Source organism: Sinohyriopsis cumingii, chromosome 5 (assembly GCF_028554795.1).
Source record: "Sinohyriopsis cumingii isolate HCF-2022 chromosome 5, ASM2855479v2, whole genome shotgun sequence".
Lineage (NCBI taxonomy): Eukaryota > Metazoa > Mollusca > Bivalvia > Unionida > Unionidae > Sinohyriopsis > Sinohyriopsis cumingii.
This window is the reverse complement of record NC_142965.1, coordinates 28,969,353-28,990,087: the sequence shown is the minus strand read 5'-3', so window position 1 is coordinate 28,990,087 and position 20,735 is coordinate 28,969,353. Positions and strand designations below refer to the sequence as shown.

Below are 20,735 nucleotides of genomic sequence, written 5' to 3'. Positions count from 1 at the left end.
TTGGCACGATCATGATTGATTGATTGATTGGATTTACGTCGCGTGCGCCCAGAAGGGCAAGATCATGTAACAAAAGTCTGTTGACCGCTTACAACACACTTCATCTGTTATTCTGTTTTCTTTATTCTGTTGCAATGCAAATATTTTCTTAAGACTGTCAGTTTTACATGAATAATGTCGGAATCCAGCGACGAAGAATATTATGGACCTCCCCTTCCTCCAGGTTAACTGGTTTGTCTTGTCGTACTATAACATGTTTTCGATGATACAATATATAAATTTATTATATGCTCACTTTTTTCTCCGTTAACTTTACATTGTCAGAATCGTTCAGTATTTTATTTTACGATATTGCACACCTTCACATTCCATTCACGTGCATAAAGGAACTACTTTCTATTGTAAACAAACAGTGGACGCAGACGCCAGCGCTTTTGATTTGTAAACAAATCATGTACACTCGTATAGCATGCGTTTTACGTTGTGGTTGTTTAAATTTGTTGCTGAATGTAGTAAGGCAATTGTATCGTGGACTGCCACATACCAGTTACTTGGCACATTCCACGTTAACTTTTTGATACAGTGTTTCGGATTTAGGCTAGCTATACAATAGACGCAAGAAAGGGACCTTACAAATAACATACAAGTGTCAAGACATAAACTATCTTCTTTAGCTGGTGATAAGAAGGGCAAAAAATACACTTACAGTTTTACATCCTTAATTTCTTCAAAATGTGCTTTCTTAGTTCTGCAAATCCGAATTACATTAGCCATGTCATAGGTTCTCAATCATGATTACACATTTCGAAATTGTACTGTAATTTCGAATATAAGTGCAGTTACCTCCATCTTACTGCACTCAAAATGAAATGAGCATTAAATTCCATAGTGTCTTTTTGATAATTGCAATTGAAAGACTTCATATTTTTCCCACATTATGATTTCAAACATTCAGTGATAGAAACAGAAACACATTTGCAGATGTCAACACGCTTCTCCCTCGCTTCTTCAGTCTGATGTATTTCATGTAGAATTGTCACATATAAATCCAGTCCATAATCACGAACTTTTGTAGGATAAAAAAAAATACCCAATTCTATTCATTCCAGATCAAATGGAAAAGTTGTTGCAATGCGCATTCATTCACAATATGACTCCAAATTTTCATTTTAACTAGACGCTCCATTTTCTTTCGATAGCTACGTTGAGTGCATGACTAAGTTAAAATTTATCTGGGCGGAGTTATGTGCGCATTAATAATGTTGTTATTGTGTAATGATGAATCTGCACTTGTGTATTTAGTCTGGAATATGGCATACATTCAGTTATTTTGTTTCTTTATTTTATTAATATAATTAAGCATTAGGTAGAATTTTTAAAAAGTTAGAATATAATAAAAAGGTTACTGCATTTGTATGGGAAAATATGAACTAGTTTTGTCGGATGAATATACTGTACCCCCAAGGTCATGCAGTATTTTCACCCCAAAAAACTCGTTCATATTTTCCTATACAAATGCAGTAACCTATAAATATAATGCATGCTTTAAAGACCACATAACCATATAAGAGAAAAAAAATATATATATACTGTAGCAAACACTGGTTAGTGGTTTGTTTCAAAATCAGTCTTCATTAAAACAAATAAAATTCAGGGAGTAATAATAATAACAATACCCCCCACCAAAAAAAACCCACAGAAAGTATTGTGTAGCAGAGTTTTGTTTCTGTGATTCATTGACACATTTAACACATCGACAGTATGATGCTGAGGAAGTGGGAACTAAGTGACTTTCATAAAGACGTGCAAGCACCCGATCCAGTAGGTTTTGCAACCTATGACCCAATGATTACATGTCTGATATGTACCAACTGAACTATGGTATTTGTACACCCTCCTGTTTATTCGTATCCCTAACCCACCGATTTTAAAAACTAACAACACGAAGGATAGATTTAAAAAAAACCACAAAATTTAGTCATGTCATTAATCAGTTTACAGTTAGTAACCCAATTGTCGCCAAGGGGTTCATAAAATTGTCAGCTTAATGTCATTGCCAAGGGGTTCCTAACATTGTCAGCCTAATGTCATTTCAAGCCAAATGGAAGCTATCAATGTAAGCAAGTATACAGTATGCTCACTGTCCATTTTTGTTTCTGAAACAGTCCATTTCAGTAAAAGCTCATATGTGTCAACTATTTGCATTGTTTAGTTTGAATATTTTCTAAAAGAAATTGAACAAATAAATACTACAGTAAAAACTTATGAGCGACCACCTGTCATTTCTGACCACAATCATAATGCATGGATAGATTTTATAATATAAATGCTCTGTCGTGAGCAACCACCTGCTGAACGCAACCAGTGATCGCAGTGTCTTGGCAAAATATGGATTTTGACAATGCTATGAACAACCGCATCGCAAAAATGAGGATAATCTCCACCGACATTTATTTAATCCCAGTAACAATGACCGCAGATACCGTACTAAAAAAAAAAAAAGGCTGGCTACTGATATCTGAAATTTTGTAGGTATGCTTGTGGTGTGTTATAGTTTCTGTTATAAACCAGACTAAAGTACATGTAGATTATCCCCTAGTCTGGTTCCCATGTTCATATATGCCCCGTGCGTTGTTCTTTGATATTCGTATAGGAGAGAGCAAAGCAGGGAGCATATGAAGCTGGGAACCAGACTAATTAATCCCACACTTAGCCTGCTTCCCTGCCTTATCATAGATCATATGAATGAGTATAATCTGGCATACCCATGAAAGACTGTATCGTGAGAACATAGGCACCACTGGCCTATATGTAATCAATTGTTACAATGACAGCTTGATTAATAACAAATGTTCTGATAAAAAACATGAAAGGAATAAAAATAAAAAAATGGATTGTGGCTAGGGGTGATAGATGTTACAGTCCGTAAACCAGGCTAATGTACATGTCACAAATTGCCATTGTAGTGCCGAAATTGACATAGTGTTGTGTATATGGTTTTTCTTCAGAGTTAATCCATACTGCCTGGGAGTGAATAAAGTCATTGTCTATTAAACCAGCAAGAGATAATCATTTGCGGGATTCCATTGATAGTGTTCAATATTTGTGATGTTTGTTGTTTTACCACTGATGTTAAGTGATTACATCCCAATCACAAAGCTATCACCTATTCAAGTTAGAGTGAATGGGTTACACACTTTATAGAGTTAATTCCTGTATGTCTTCTTTGAATGAAGCTGTGGTTATGTTTCTGGATGAGATAATTGTTTCTTTTTCTTTAATTAATTGTTACATATGCAATCCACATGTATAGATTTTTCATATTTTCCCAAAGCCCAGTCAAAACAATCTTTATGTTTAATATTACAACTGAGCACTAATAATGTTAACACCTAGAATCTTAATAACAATGGACTAACCTCCAACTAAAAAAGACACAGATTTTAAGGCTGGAGAAAATAATTATTGTAACTGAAAGAAGTGAAAAAATGCAGACCACTCACAAAAAACGGTGTAAACATCAGTAAAACAAATTTTGGATGTTATAAAGGAAAAAGACTACGTCAGAAACGATTTCATATCCTAAAATGTGATCTTCAAATATAAATGTGATTTCAAGTTTAATGATAGTAAGTATATTTTTATTGTTATATAATTTTGTTTTTAGATGAATGCATGCACTATTTTAGAAAGAACTATTAATAAAGAATAGAATATATGTATACACAGTGATTGTGGTTATTTTTCTTTAAATTGTTATGAAACTGGACCTTGGACTCTAGTCTTTTTGTACAAACCTGATATGAGAAACCACCTGTCTTGAGAGACCACTTTTTTTTGGCAGAAGAGGCGGTCTGTCATAACAGGTTTTACTGTATTATGTACATGTATATGTATTTTCAAAGAGATTCATCTCCATAATTTACGGAATTATTGAGTTTAATAAAGATAGTTAACTACACGTCTGTTGCTTGAAAACAGACTTACCAATACAAGTGAAAGTAATGAAACGCCAGTTTTATTTGAAACACCATCAAGTTGACATTATTTTGGACCCGCTTGGTAGAAATTATTAATCGATGAATGAATTGAAGTTTTATGTATTTTTTTGTATCCTTAACACATTTTGTTTCTGGAAATGGTACAGGTTACAAACAAATGGGATGGTATGTGAATGCTCTAGTCCTGCAACTTAAGTTGTCAACCCTGATATTTGTTATTTGGGTCGCTTCAGCAAGCATCATACAGCACACTTGAATCCATTTTACTGCAAATTTTTCACAATATTTGGAACACTTGAATTTTATTGTATACCACATTTAGAAAAATGGTACCAAGCAGTGCACAAAGAAAAATGTTTCGACACCAGCCCAGAGCTGTTGACTTTTAAAAAAAATCATTAGCCCTTACTCAAATTTCACAACCCTGGACTCAAATGGCAATATGCACAAACTTTCCCTTTATTAATATTATTTTTATACAATGTTACAATTGCAACACTTCAAATATAAATTTAATAGGGTTCAGTGGGTGGGTTTCAAAGTAATGCAGGTGTCATTTGTGTTGATCACTACATTCATTAGAGACTGAATGGTACTGGTGTTCAAACTTCTCTTCCTGATTATCTGAGTGAATCCTGGTCAGAACCAAGTTGTTCTGGAAGACCATCACATTAGCATTGTCAAAACTATTTCTGATGCAGTTTGACCTCGAGATATGCTTGGTAACGTCTTATCAACACAGATCAACTGCACAAACATGAGTGTGTGCTTATTATTGTCTTTCAGTCAATCTATTTCATGACTAAAATCATCCTGAAAAGCAAAGGTCAGTTAATAGTTAGTGTTTTAATAAAATTAAGATAACTAATAATAAAGATACCCAATCCGAATCTTCTGGTCAGTACGTCAGATATGTTGTAGGTGGTGCTTCTTTTTCAACAGACATCGTACACAGGAATGACATTTGTCAATATGTTGTTTATATGTGCAAAGAATTAAATGCCTACCCTGTTTTGTTTTGGCTGGGGTGCTTCATAAAGTAAAACTCCATCAACCATTAGTTTTTAAATTTATTAGTTGATAGGTTATTTCTTCCAAAATTGCCTTAAAAATGAATCACACTTAAAGACAATTGCAACACTTGAAATAATCATGCTCTGCATTTCTTTATACATTATGGCTAAAATGCACAATGGAAAAATGGAATGCAATGGAAATAAAATACAGAGTGGAAAAATATAACATAATGGAAATAAATAATGCAATGACAAATTGGAATGCAGTGGAAATAAAATACACAATGGAAATTATTTTTTGTGTTTTTAAATTCTTTTTAAAATTGAAAACACAGTGCTCAAAATATCCTATAGCCCAACACCTGGGGCCCCTGAAATTTTAGTTTGGGCCCATCCTGTATTCAGAGTGAGGTGCCCATAGGGCTTATCAAAAAAGAAAATAGTTTGCTTGAGGAAACTTTAATCGTGCTGTTGAAAAGAGTAATTGTACTTTCAAGATGTTGACATGTCATAAAATGGTGCAATCTACTGGTAACTCAGATTACCACTGTCCTACGTGAAATTGAGATCTGATTTTAATCAGATGGAAGCTTTGCTAAAATTGCCATTTTGTACTTCAACCCCACCCAGACACGGTCATTTTTCGAGAAAACACAATTTTCAGTAATCTTAAAAAATATAAATAAAACAATATAAAAAAAATTCAGTCTATGCCATTTACATGTAATATGTATAAATGTTAATCTTTATGATTGGAACTGATATAAAACTATCCCTTGGGCAGTTTAAACAGCTGCAATTAAAGGAAATGAGATTAGGTGTAAAATCAAAGTTTCACCGTAACTGGCTGACAATAGCTAGTGAGATGTGTTGAAAGTTGTCAGTGGAACTTGACACCGTCAGAGAATTTGTGCAATTTCCCACCATTGAACTTTTCCACTGTGCTTGTATGACTATCACCAAACAGTGTTTTGCCCCTCCACACTCAGTCGTGTTTTAAAAGACATGATTTTCAGTAATCTTAGCACTAAACAAAATACGATGAGAAATAGAGACCTTTCTTGACTCCACATATTATATGACCTGTACATCAGTAAACATAAAAGTCAGTCACCTTGGACATTTTATACAATTTACTGCTGAAGAGGTGATAAAGGAAATCCAGTGTTTCAGGGAGGATGAGCCATTGCTGGATTTGAGCAAAATAGATGCGTATTCAAGCCAAAAGAATTTGCCAAAAATAGTGCAAGAAAATGAACAAGGTACATTTTATTTAGCTTTAATCTGATATCACTGCACCAGCCAATCATTAAATTACCTACTGTATATACTCAGATATACACCAAATAATTTAGGGAAAAATAAAAGCCCAGAAGAAAGGAGGTCAGTTTATGTGCAGAACAAGGTTTAAACTTGAAAACCATCCATTCAGATGGAGTAGCTATAACAAGATTTTTCAATATGGCTGGACTTATGAGTCAGCTTAAGTGCGGGTCATGCACTTTTTAAAGTTTCACCTATTCAGTGTTGGGGGGGTCAGTTCATACACAAGTATATACAGCGTAATTACTGTTATTGTTTCTATAAAAATGAAATAAATCCATTAAGTAATCAGTTTAGAATTATTGCTCATTATGCTCATAGAATGTATTTCAGCCATTCTCCTTATTTCATAATTGGCAAAGTTTGGGATTGTCTTTAAATAATTGTATGCCCAGTATATCCCATAATATCTTTGGTTGAGAGTTTATGACTGAGATGCAATAGTCTTAATGAAAACAATGGAGAAGAAAAAAAAATCAAGTAACATATTGAGGTAATTTCCATTCCTGTTTTATTGACATTTTTTACTGAAAGAAAAATGGTTAGTTTCAATGATTCTTGTAAAGACATGCTTCCAGTCATATGATATATAGTGCCATTTTTCATTTATAAACTTTTCTGTAGTGCCATTTTTCATTTATAAACTTTCCTGTAGTGCCATTTTTCATGTATTAACTCTGAAGTTTCGCGAAGAGATTGATATGGAATGACAGATAACTGATTTCTTTACCCAGCATTACACTGATTGTGAAAGTGATAAAAATTACCCAGCATTACACTGATTGTGAAAGTGATAAAAATTACTGCAGATATAATTACTTGTAAAATAAAGTAACCAGCTTTACATTCTAGTCACAATGAAGTAAGAAATTAGTGTACTGCCAAGACAAAACCTTGCTTTGAAAGCACAGTTTTGACATCTGCATGTACTACCGGTATGTAAAGTGATCAAGTTTTGACATTCATAAAAATTGTTGATACAAGCACAGTAACAAGTCGGAACACTCATGGACAACACCTCATGAGGGCTGCTGCTACTGCAGTTCAGGTTTAACATCTCCTCATCACTTTTCTCCAAAACATGGAAAATGTCTAAAGTTGCTCCCATTCGTAAATCAAGTAACAAAGATAGCATAATTATTAACTACAGATTTATAGCTATCTAAAATTCTTGAACAGCTTCATAATTTTATGTTGTATTTATCAGAGCACAACTTGCTTCACTAAAATCAGTATGGGTTCATGGAAAATCACACATGTGACACAGTTTTAGTCTCCATGGTGGGCAAATGGATGACAGCCCTGGATCTCGAGAAATTAGTGGAAACTATAATTTTTTTAACTTTAGGAAGGCTTTTGACCTTGTACATTACATTATTATTATAAGTATGTTGAAGATATTAAAATGTGATGCAGCAGGATCAAAATGATTTGCTTTCTACCTTACAAATAGGTCACAGCGTGTCATGGTAAATGGTTTGCTTTCTACCTTACAAATAGGTCACAATGTTTCATAGTAAATGGTTTGCTTTCTACCTTACAAATAGGTCACAGTGTGTCATAGTAAATGGCAGTCTTTATAAATAGGATTTCATAAATGTACAGTACTGCAGGGATGCATACTAACTCTACTCTGTTGTCTCTTCATTTATTGTGTTTGTGTAGTAAGTTTCAAAAGGCTATGAAATTGTGCACTTACCAAGATAAACTCTGGCTCAGAATGTATCTAAGTCAGCAGCTGGAATTTTCCAGATCTCGAGTTTTTTCTGATTGCCACATACTCATTCATAAACAGCCTTAAGATTCATTCCTTATCATTTATAGTGTTTCTGTTGATATTTTCATTTAAAAGAACTCTACTTTGACTATTTTTTTGCACAATGAATTTTAATCATGTTGATGAAGAGGTTTTTAATAATGGCAAACTGTGTAGAAATTCGGTAACAAAGATATGCTATACAAGAAAAAATGTCTATGATGCATCTATAGAAAGTATGAGAATTTCTTTACATATTTAAGTATGTGATAGAAAAAGATTTTGTTTACATCTTGTAAAAACTGTACAAGTTTTAAAAGAATTAGTTGCAAAGAACTGTATCTAAAATTTGATCACCATTAAAATTATTCACTAGTTTGAAGGAAGTTTGATACATTGGGTTCCAAGTTATAAATCAGTGTCTTATTCCCATGAAGCAGGGAGAGAAGGGCAATACAGCTTGTATAAAACATTTTTCCCCTTTATGTAAAAAAAGTGAACCTATATGCAGTGAAATCTGTATATGGAGGACATTCAAGAGACTTAGAGTAATTACAAAATTGTCTTTCTATTGAGAGGTGTTCTTTATATAGATAGCCATTTCTTGTGGCTCATACAGTTATGATTCTTTTGCATAAAATGCAGAAAAATTGAGTTTCTTAGGGATAATATGAATTGTTTTCAATTTTTTTTAACTGTTTGAATTGAATGAGTATCCAGCACTGAAAATGTAAGTCTTTAGTAGCAGTGAAACTAAACAATGAAATCCACAAGTATTACGTTTTAAAATGAAACAAGAATTGAATTCAAATGTTAAATGCACTATCATGAACTCAGACTTTTAATCCTAGTCATCAACTAATATTCTTCAAGCTAAAATTACCAAAGATGCGTGTAAACACAGCCTAAACTAAAGGTCAAGGGTTAACATTATTTGATTCCAACTCTTGTTAGTGTCATCAACAGTGATTTCAGGTGAAATCTAAATGTAAAATTGTTGTCATTTAAATTGTCTGCTATTATTTATAATCTATGTCATTCTTTTTGAAGCAATGATTGTATTAAAAGAATTTTTTTAAAAACAAAAACTGACCTAAACTAGAAGTAGACAAACTCTTTTGTGTTTCAAACATTTAAATTTTGTTAACAAAGTTAATACTATATGCTGTTCTTTGATGTGTAAGGAATTTTTATTGATACTGTAACAGTTGTTGTTGTTGTTGTGGGGTTTAACGCCATTTTTCAGCACATGATAGGCTATGCATGGTGGCCAGTATTAATGATGGAGGAAGAACCCAGGAAAACCCCGGGAAGAACCACCGACCCACAAGAAGCTACTGGCAAGCTTTCTCACATACCCACATTAGCCGAATCCTAGACTTGAACCCACACAGACAGAGGTGAGATGGCAGTGATCCATAATGGAGAGCACTTTCGGCCACTCGGGGCCTCGATACTGTAACAGTAAAACTTGTCTTGAGAGACCACCTGTTTTGAGAGACCAGAATCTGCATGTGCAGATTTATTCATTGTATAGTGTTATAACCTGTTTTGAGAAACCACCTGTCTTGAGAGACCATTATTTTTTGGCAGAAGAGGTGATCTTTCAAGACAGGATTGACTGTAATACTATTATCATTGTGCAGTATCTGAGCAACAGCCACTTACCATACTCACTGTTTAATATATGCAGTATCAAGAGCTGCCATTCTGTTTATCAGTATGGTACCATCGCCACTATAATTTTTGAAGTGACTGAAGTGAGACCATATCAACGTTGAAATCAGTTTTAGATGCTGTGAGAGCTAGTGGAAGGTGGTCGCTGTGCACTGAGTAGTTAACAGTCCAAGCAAACTGAGTTGAATACATTTGATAGCATCCATGGCAAGGTGTAAGGCATCTTTGCTAGCCAGTGTTGCAGTATATCAACCTATCTTTACCTTGGCAGATTGATCAGATATTTTAATACTTTGGACCCATGAATTTCACTGGATGCAGCAGCAAGCCATCTCATCCAATCAGCATCAAGTTGTTCAGATTTGAACACTGTTCCTACATGATTGAGACAAGGGGAGCAGACAACTGGAATGGACACATAAATAAGCACTTTTCCACTCTGTTACATATTCATACTTTCAATGAGGCAACTCATGAAATCCAGCAGATGTCACTTGGACAAAGCATTGAAATATCTGATTAATCAGCCAAGATGTAGATAGGTAAACATATTGGAACCTTTGGTAGTGAAGATGGGTGTAAAGGAGGCACACCTGTGCACCTGTTTGATCATACCTGGTAATGACCATTATGCACAGTTTTGTTGACCAAAGAATACTGTCTGCTGTCTGTAATGACATTTATAGAAGAATTATGGATTGAGATCAATCCCAAGAAATGTCAATTGTGAACAGGCGCTGCTGTATGAAGTATTGGCCAATGTCAGGTTACTGTGATCTAGGAATTTAGAAGATTAATATTGCCTAAGGCTAATGGTATTAAGCCCACTTAGCCTCCTTTTTAATTTATATTTTTTCTGATGTCCAGTGTAGGTCAGCTAATATTTTGTCTTTCAAAAAAGTGCAGTCTAAAATTGGCAATGTTATTTGATGTTTGTGAAGCAGTAGAGTGAAACAGAGCTTCAACAGCATCTTCCAAAGTTGTATTTAGTCTGTTTTCTTGGCCACTTTGTGTTTATAATTATGATCTTTGTGTTAATAACCTCATTTTGAACTAGGTTGGTTTAATTTTCAGACCTATAGTGACATTAAAACTTTATTCCATGTTAAAATTCCTGAACCAGTCTGTGCAATTTGACTCATTTGCTGATTATCTTTCAGACTTTCAGAAGTGAGATAATTTGAATAAGTATGCATCATTTTTTAGATACATTCTTTTGTCACATACAAGTTCAGCATTATGAAATGATCTCAGTATCAGAATTCATTTCAGTCAGCACTTGCTTACATTATTATAATGATTGTATGTATAATCTAGGTCATGGTTAGAGATTGGTTTCTGGCAATGATTGACACTTGTTGGGCTTTTGTCATTTGAATTTCATAACACTTTATGTCCATTCAAACAGATTTTGCTTAATATGCTATCCAGCACACATACTGAAAGTTAACACAAATTAAAATTGATTACATGTACATTGTTTAGCTGTAGTCACTGAGGATATTTGTAAATTTATCACAAACTGCAGTATATGCACACAAAGAGACTTGTTATTTCACAAACACAAAGAAAACAGATACTATAACTGCAGCCAAAATTCTTTATTTTGTAAAAGAAAACATCGTGTGTTCTTTATTAATAAGCAATTATAAGATGCATCCTATAGCATGCTTCCAATCAGCATTGCATTTGTTGGGCACCAATCAGCATTGAATTAGCTGGGCACCAATCAGCATTGAATTTGGTGGGCACCAATCAGCATTGAATTTGGTGGGTACCAATCACCATTGAATTTGTTGGGCACCAATTACCATTGAATTGGCTGGGCACTGATCAGCATTGAATTTACTGGGTACCAATCAGCATTGAATTTGCTGGATACCACTCAGCATTGAATTTGCTAGGCACCGATCAGCACTGAATTTGTTGGGCACCAATCAGCATTGAATTTGCTGGGTACCACTCAGCACTGAATTTACTAGGCACCAATCAGCATTGAATTTGTTGGGCACCAATCAACATTGAATTTGCTGGGCATTAATCAGCCTTGAATTTCTGGGTACCAATCAGCATTGATGCCAGGAACATCAAAACACAGTCATGACAAAAATGCATTAATAACAATTAATAATAATAAAAATATTAAAATTATTATTAAAATAAAAGCACTACCACTAGCAAGCACCAGACTGTACCTCACATAACTGTCACTAGGCACCATAGTTTGGGGCAGTACTCTTAATCTGCCAGATGTAAGAAACTAAATCTGAGTCTTTTGATTTCCTTGCCAGGCAAAGAATATCTTCCTTTCTTTATCTTTTCTGAAGTTCTTTATTTTTTATAACAGAACTTAGAGATTCCACTGAAGGATTTGGAGAGAGTCTGTTGGGAAAGAATTGTATTTCTTTCAAGAGACCAACACTGGATGCCCAATCTTCATCTACATCTAAGTCTGAGAAAAGTTCCTTAAACTCTGAAAGTGAAGAAGAAGATGATTTTATTGGACCAGCATTGCCCCCAGGATTTAGACAGGGCCCTTCCTTGGATTCAAAGAAAGATAGTGAGGACAATACCGATGGTCCTAGCCCACCTACCACTCTTCCTCTACAAAAAGACATTGAGGAGAAGGACAGTATGGAGGCATATGGACCTGCATTACCACCCAACTTTGAAAAATCCAAACCTGCTAACACCAGCATGGAGGAGTTTAGGACTTCAATAGGGCCACTTCTACCTCCTGGTTATTCTAATGATGAGTCTGATGACAGAAAAGTTAGACTGGGCCCAACATTGCCCCCAGGATTTCCACAGCAAGAGGGAGACAGTTCTGATTCCAAGACACAGGAGGAGGAAGCTGTAATCGGTCCACTGCCATCATTGTTAGCATCAAAACCTGATGAGCAGTCATCTGTAGCCAAGGAGATTGAACAGAGAGCAAGGCAAATGAAAGATAAACTCACAAAGAAAGTAAGATTGCATATACATGGCTGAAGAAAAACACTTTAAGAGACTCCATTGAATATTTATGCCACAAAATACAAAACTCATTATAATGTGATTCGTTATAACGTGATTCTGCCTATAACATGATGGCAGCATGGCTCCCATTTTGTAATTTATGGTGATCTTTATTTTTAACATATTAAATACATGCTTTCAGAAATGCAGATTATTTGTATCCCTAGCAGATTTTTAATCCCAGCACTGCATTTAATGTTGCCTTAATTTCACTGTGTACCATTTCTGCCATATTGATGTGTAAACAATTTTCAAAACTGAAGTATATTTGATGTCTGATGAAACCCGGTGAACAAAACAAACGATATATGATCAAAAGGTTAGTTAAAACTATGACATTGAAACTTCAATGCACATTTTCTATGGGGAAGTTTTTCTAAAAATTTGTTACCATGATCTCACTTATATCGTGATGTTATTCTTTGGACCCCGAGCATCAAGTTATAACGGGTTTTACCTTTATTATGAAATGATTTGATTCCTATTTTAATTATAAGTGCTTAACTGACAAGAGAGAGAGGAGGGGTGGGGGTTAGAATGATTGTAGAATTCAATTTTGTTTAGAAATCTGAAACGGTAGATATTTCTGTTAAAGTTTCTTTGGCATAGGTTTTGAGACCAATTCAGTTTCTTTGATCAGGCTAATTTGAACTTGTAACGGTAGTTCAGACCTATGACATTTAACTGATTATTCAGGCATCTTGACATGGAAGTGAAGAAAAATGACAGTCACTGATGTAATTATATTTCTCTTTGAAAATCAGTTGAGTGAATCAGACTTTTAGAATACTGTTTTGTCAGTCTCCATCTGCAAAGCATCAAAAGCCTTGTTAACAAAGCCTGGGTATTTAATTAAATTCACAAACAAAAATATTCCATTGGTCTTTTAAACAACTGAATAAACAATTAGATTAACAGCAGGTACATGTTACCATAATTTTTCATAATTGGCTTATTTATCATTATTTATTAATCAGAATTCCGGGGTTTCAGTGTATTTACACGTGCACTTTTGCTAATATTTTGTTTTAGGTAATGTTCATCTGTGAATCTGTCCATCTGTCAGTAATTGAACTATATACCAATTAAGTGAGCATAATCATATCTAGTTGGATGTTTCAGGTGGTTGGGTTAATGCCATTGAATGTTTCAGATCCTGGATTCCCCCAGGGTTGGAAGGGGTGACAGTCATTTGTTGAAATTTTGTGTTTTAAATATTTGTATACTTTTAATTTTAGACATGAAAATTCCAATAGCCTTGTCCTGTTTCACAGTGTTGCTTAAAGATGTAATGTAAAAAGTCATTGGTGGTGGGATCTTACTTTCAAGGCCTTAAATAATTTAGTGACAGAGAATCTTAATGTTTGTTTGTTTGTAAGAGACGATAGCAGAAGTCCATGGTAAAGTTAAAACAAAGATTTATCAGGGCTCAGGAAAAAATTTCCCAAGCATATGTCCCTGTGACAAGTGAGTTACAAGAGTTATTCATTCTTGTCCAAATCATACTGAACACACTAGACTTTTCCACTTGACTGCTTTCCCTTAGGAATGGGTTATTATACATTCTGTAAGAGTTATGTGACAAGAGAATATCAACATTTTATGATTTTGATCTGGTCAGACATTGATTCCCTTGCCCCTGATGACTTGTATTTTCAAGACTACAGAGTTATTAATACATTACCATGCCATAGTAAGGATATCAGAAAAATATTGGTGACTTGCATTTAAAAGAAGAATTTCTGACAGTCAGCATTTCCACCAACTTTCATACTAAATTATCTATTTTGGTCAAGCCTCCACTTTAGAGATCTACACAGCTGTGCCTTTAAAACGAAGATTGGTTATTGGCCGAATGAAATGGGACATTTTTAGGTGATTACCCCAACTAGATTTTAACCAGTCAGTTGTCTTGAATTTCTCTGCATATTAAATGGATAACAATAGGATGCATTATGTGAAAGTTAATGAGAATTGGCTGAGACTTAAATTACAAATTTGGATTTATGCTTTCAACATCTTTCTTGTGAAAAGTAATTACATGCTTACACAAATATCAGCTAGCATCTTCCCTTTAGGATGACAATGTCTTTTAGCAATTTTCCCTTGCATCACAAGTAGGTCATTTTGATAGGTGACCGATATTGAGAATGGGATGGTCCAGTTAGAAATAGACTCGTTGGGAATGTAATAGGTCACATGGCACCAGTGTATATAAAGGCCAAAGGCTAGCTGATTAGGGATTCTGATATGTATCATCCTAAGGGAAAGATGAATAGAGAAGCAGTAAATTAAGAAGATAATTGTGAGATAATTATTGTAATAAATATGTTAAATGTGACGTGCCTGAAGAAGGCTTTCCACGGCTCTAACAATATTAAAGACAATAAAGATAATCATTGTATTTATCTTCTTTGCATAGGCAAGTGCCAGGGTTTGAAAAGATTTATCGGGTGCGGATATCAGTCTTTGAGTAAAAACAGTACAAACAGCAAGGGGGAAGGTTTGCTACCAAAGTTGCAAATATTTGTTTACACACACACACCCTATATTTCCCAGAATCAATGAAGCTGCTGTCTTGAAAATACCATTGACCTGTCAAAGCTGTAACATTGCCTGACCAGATGCCTACATTACTGACAAGTCACTGAAAATGGAAAGACCAGCAAGAAACCAAGAGTAAATGTGATAATCTGCAACAGATTATGCTCATAATATTTAATCATTTTGATATAAAGCTTACATCTGATATAAAAATCAATTACAAAAACACAAAATCATGTCCTTTACAACATATTCTAGACTGAAAACAAGATGGCAAATTAGGCATAGGATATTTATAACTGACATATGCCAGCTGTTAAGTGATGCTGAACTTTGGTGAGTGTTATGGCTATAAAATGCACTTGTACTTTTCTGAAGGTGTAAATCTGCATCTACTTGGCCCAGGGATGAGTACATGTTAAAATTTTACTCAGTCCAGCAAATTTTGCCCAGTCAGGATGAGTGGTTTTTCTGACTCTGATATAAAGTTTGAACTTTTAAGAACTCGTTGCATATGATGGTACAGTTTTATGGAATAGTTTGTAGCCTCTTGGTTTGGCAATTTATCAGTGTTGATATGCTGGATCTAGGTCCTTCCTGTGCACAGTTTATGTGTTGACATGCTAAATCTAGGTCTTGTGCACAATAAATGTGTTTACATGACAGATCTGGGTCCTGTGCACAGTTCATGGCTTACATGCCAGATCTAGGTCCTGTGTACAGTTAATATGTTTACATGCCAAATCTGGGTTGTGTGCACAATTTATATGTAGACATGCCAGATCTAGGTCATTTGTATAATTTGTGTTTACATCCAGATCTGGGTCCTGTGCACAATTTATATGTTTACATGCCAAATCTGCATCATATGCACAATTTATGTGTAGACATGCCAGATCTAGGTCATGTGTACAATTTATGTATTTACATCCAGATCTGGGTCCTATGCATAATTTATGTATTTACTTGCCAGATCTAGGTCCTGTGTACAATTTATGTATTGACATGGCAGATCTGGGTTCTGTGTACAATTTGCATGTTTTACTTGCCAGATCTAGGTCCTGTGCACAATTTATGTGTTTACTTGCCAGATCTAGTTCCTGTGTACAATTTATGTATTGACATGCCAGATATAGGCCCTGTGCATAACTTAGTGTTGACATGCCAGATATGTATCACCCCATGCGGGTCCATGGTTGTAGAATTGGCCCGTCATGTCCTCACTACATGTCATAAGAGGTGACTTAGTAGAAGGCAACCTTTTTGCCGTGGGCTGCATGCTGTGTCAGGGGAGGAAAGGATCCTGGAAGTTGAGCAGAGGCCTTCTGATGCAGTACACTGCTCTGGCCTCGACCTCTTCTAGACGAGTGGTTGGGATGGGACTGGTCTCGAAAATAGGCTGGTCATGCCGAGCCCTAGGAAGTCTTTATATACTTGCTCACCTTCTTTATCTTTCCTCTTTTATCTCTCTTGATACCACCATTGCCCCTACAGTTTACCCCTTTAGCTTTCCATTACCCAGGTCTTAGAAGACTTCCTAGAAGACGGTGGCTGAATGGGTCAATCAGGAGGTAATTTTACCTTGAGCATTTTTGTATAATGTTTTTACTGTCCCTTATTTTCAACAACTTTTCATCTGTCTTTATTAACATATGCCATTTACATTCCCTATTGATCGGAAAGCTTTATATGTTACCCTTAACCATCTTATCAATTTACTTTCAACTGTTTGGTTTTGATATTGCTGGTCAATATGAAACCTTTTATCATTTTTAAATGGTCATACATATAACCTTTTGTATGGAGCTAAATAGCCTAACAGTGCTGGTGTGCCATAAAAATAACAATCAATCACCCAATCAACCAGATCTGAATCCTGTGTACAATTTATTTGTTGACATGCCAGATCTGGGTCCTGTGCACAATTTATTTGCTTGCCAGATCTAGGTCCTGTGTACAATTTATGTGTTGACATGCCAGATTTAGGTCCTGTGCACAATTTATATGTTTACTTGCCAGATCTGGGCCCTGTGTACAATTTCTGCAAGCCATGGATGAAGGTAAATTTGCCTCTTAAATTAATGTCACTCAGTCCTAAATTCATGCTAGTACTATTGAACTGCCAGTCGATTCTGTCACTGGCAATGTGTGAAGCATCATGTAATTAACAGGTGAAGAGAGCTGAAAGAGATTTTATTACATTAAACTGGGACATTTTTATTTACTTCATATTACTTTGAATAATAATCTGACTTTAAACAAATGTTCATAATACATTACTGTTCTAAAAGGTAACACAAATAGCACATTAATAACACAAGAACAAGTAATTTAATGGTATATATGAAAACTTATAAAGTTGAAAGTAAAGCTGATGAAGGTAAACAATTAAGCACCTAAATAAATATTCACTGAAATAGATACTCCCAATTCTCACAAGGATTTTTAGTGGGTTGTTGGGAATGGAGTCCTTGGATCCACAATTTTGGGATTAATGGATCAATTGAAAAAGACTTTGTTTGGATGTAAATGATTAAATTTGGAAATTCTCATTCACTCAGAGGCCTATTATCTAGTCAGATCTCAGTGATCTCAGAGACCTATTATCTTACCCCTAGTTGTGCATTCCCAGCACAGACCCACCCACCCCAAATCCCAGCTCCAGCCTTTTCAGGAGTAAATTCTAGCCATTGTTCATCACTTTTCCCCAATCTCAGAGAGAAACTTAACCCACTTGTTCTTGCAGAGAGCAGTTCAGTTTGCTTTAGATGTTAATTGATTCTTATAGAAAGTTTAATGAATGTTCATACATTTCATTTGTCATTTTATTAGGAGTCTGCAAAGTCTGATACAGGGGTTCCTCTTCGGGAAGCATGGATGACAGAGCTACCACCTGAGATTGGGAAAAACTTTGGTCTGACATCAAGATCATTCCGCACCAATGCTGCACCCGTTAATGAAGACAGGTCAGTGTGGACTGATACACCAGCTGATAGGGTGCGGAAGGAAAAGGTATATGTATTTACTGCAGCACAACCAGAACAACTTCCAGTAGTGGTTTGATCTTTCATTGGAATATTTTTTAATGTCCAACCAAGATATAGCTGAGATTTAATGTGTACATACATTGTAGAGTGTGTTACTTTCTGCATAACAGCCTTTTTTTTTAACCAATAAAAGAATATTTTGAGTAGGTGTGAAAGCTAAAATAAATTTACAGAAAGCATGTGGACTTGTTTATTGAAATAATCGTATATTGGCATCTGCAGTAACACTTTTGCACGTGGAAGTTTTATGTGTATTTAGTTTTTATTATTTGTATATTTTTATTATATGTATATCTATATTGTGTGATTGACATTGGTCAGTAATTGAGTTAAGGGCCTATCTGACTAGTGTCATTTATTTTTGTAAACAACATAATACATAGTAGACAGTTCTCAATGATTATAGATTAAATATTGAGATCATTATTAATGAGGGTAAACATGTGTACTTGAATCAGATTTAGGACATTGGTTTTTCTCTTGGAAATTCCAGATCTTGTTGACAACTTTGAATGTTCTAGAAAGGAGGTTGACCTTCATCCTGGTTTGTTATTGTGTCATAGCTTTTTATATTAATGTTGCTTACTTCAAAATTACTCATTCCATATCTTAACACTGGTCTTGAAGGAATCAGTTTTAGTTGTGTTTCAGCTAATATTTGAGAGGATTTATTTAAATTATTTTCTGGAATTGCAAAGTGCTTATTAATACTTCTTTGACCAAATAACTATTTTGGGATTATTGTGAAGTCATTCAAAGACGTTTTGGATTATATCATTGTGATACAACAAGATTGCTGACACATCAGCACATTCAAAGCTATTGGCATATCAGCACATTCAGTATTGAAATTTATTCGCAATACCACTGGAATTCATTTGGAACTCTATACATTTGGATTTGTGATACAATTTTAGGACTGTTTGGGATTTAATTCACAACACTAAGAATTTTTTAAATTTTCATTTTGTGTTCTAGGAAAATTAGATATTTATTGAATTTTACAAAACTTGTTGGTTTTCACAATTTCTGTTACTTATCTTATCAACTTATGATGCCTGGTTGGTCCTAAGTGAAAATTGTGCAAATCTGGTGTCTGATATGGACATCATGGCAGTAGTCTTGAAAATCTTATCACTATACCTCCTGGATGGAAAATCACATCATGCATGGTGTTTTCACCAGAAGCATTACCATGGTACCTCGGTGGTGTAAAATGAAAATGATGCCAATATGATATCCAACATGGTCACCACAGCAGCCAGCTTGGTAATCTTTTTTCTGCTACTCATCCTGAGTGGAAATTTGTATTAGCATGGGGCTTACAACAGAAGACTTCTTAAATAAAAATTGTGCTGATCTGATATCCAATATGGCCACAAAAGCTGCCATCTTCAAACTTTTAACGTTCCTTTTCCAAGATGGAACACCATATCAGCAATGGGGTTGCACCAGAAAACCTCTTATAATATCTAGTTGGTACTACTTGAAAATGGTGCCAATCTGACATCCACTATGGTCACTATGGCAGCCATTGTGAATATCATGTTATAGCTGTATATATTCAAAGGTTGATAGTACATTATCAACTAAACTTTCTTTGCGATTAAATGCATGTTTACAGAACTGCCAAATTTTGCACAACATTAAATGCAGTACTATTTTTGGGGAGAAGAAAGGTGCTTTGTCGTTTTATACAAAACTTGTAGAAATGCCATGCTCTCATGCACATGTATTTAAGTGAATTACAAATGTCGTCATGTTTTCAGGAGAGCTGTGGTGGAAAGAAGAGGAAGTCAGATGTGCAGGAATATAGTACTTCAGGGAAAGATAACAAGTTGGCACAGGAAATTGATGAGTACAATGTAAGCCATGGAATTATTATAATTCATATAGTTCATATCAAGATGGTATGCCAAGTACTGACTGTTAAATTGAACTTGGATAGCCATCAAATTGAAATAGCATGGAAATTAGAGGGCAGTCTACTTATTTTAAGCTTATTTCAGTTGAAATAGAATTGATTTTTATTTTGTAAGTTTATCTGAGTTGAAGGATAGCTACATTTGCAGGGAGGTGCATTTCTATTGTTTTTGCATAAATACCCTTTTTTGTACCCCCCCCCCCCCCCCGATTTCAACAACTAAAATCTTTAATGTGTAAAAATTGCACAGAACTTAGTCATTTCATTCAGTGATTTATAATTTCTAACCTATGATTAAAGTGGCCCTAACACTGGCATTGTCTGCATGTTTCATGTTTAACAGATCTTCCATGCTAACACAGTGTATTTTGCATACACTGTGGGCTAGTCTATATTCCTCAGACAAAGAGTGACATGGTCCATCCAAGT

General features: G+C 34.9%; 1 protein-coding gene across 3 annotated transcripts in view; it reads left to right on the top strand.

Annotated features, from left to right (window-relative positions):
• The window catches only part of LOC149798859 (GPALPP motifs-containing protein 1-like), a 34,427-nt gene continuing 13,692 nt past the window's right edge, over positions 1-20,735 (top strand). For 2 of the 3 annotated variants that reach the window (XM_089957770.1, XM_089957769.1), the window contains exons 1-4: positions 1-231; positions 12,121-12,740; positions 18,168-18,347; positions 20,152-20,247. In XM_089957770.1, the coding sequence (XP_089813896.1) occupies positions 168-231; positions 12,121-12,740; positions 18,168-18,347; positions 20,152-20,247 (960 nt within the window). In that variant the 5' untranslated portion in view covers positions 1-167. The remainder of the gene's footprint in view (positions 232-12,120; positions 12,741-18,167; positions 18,348-20,151; positions 20,248-20,735) is intronic. The other variant, XM_089957771.1, reaches the window with a different exon arrangement.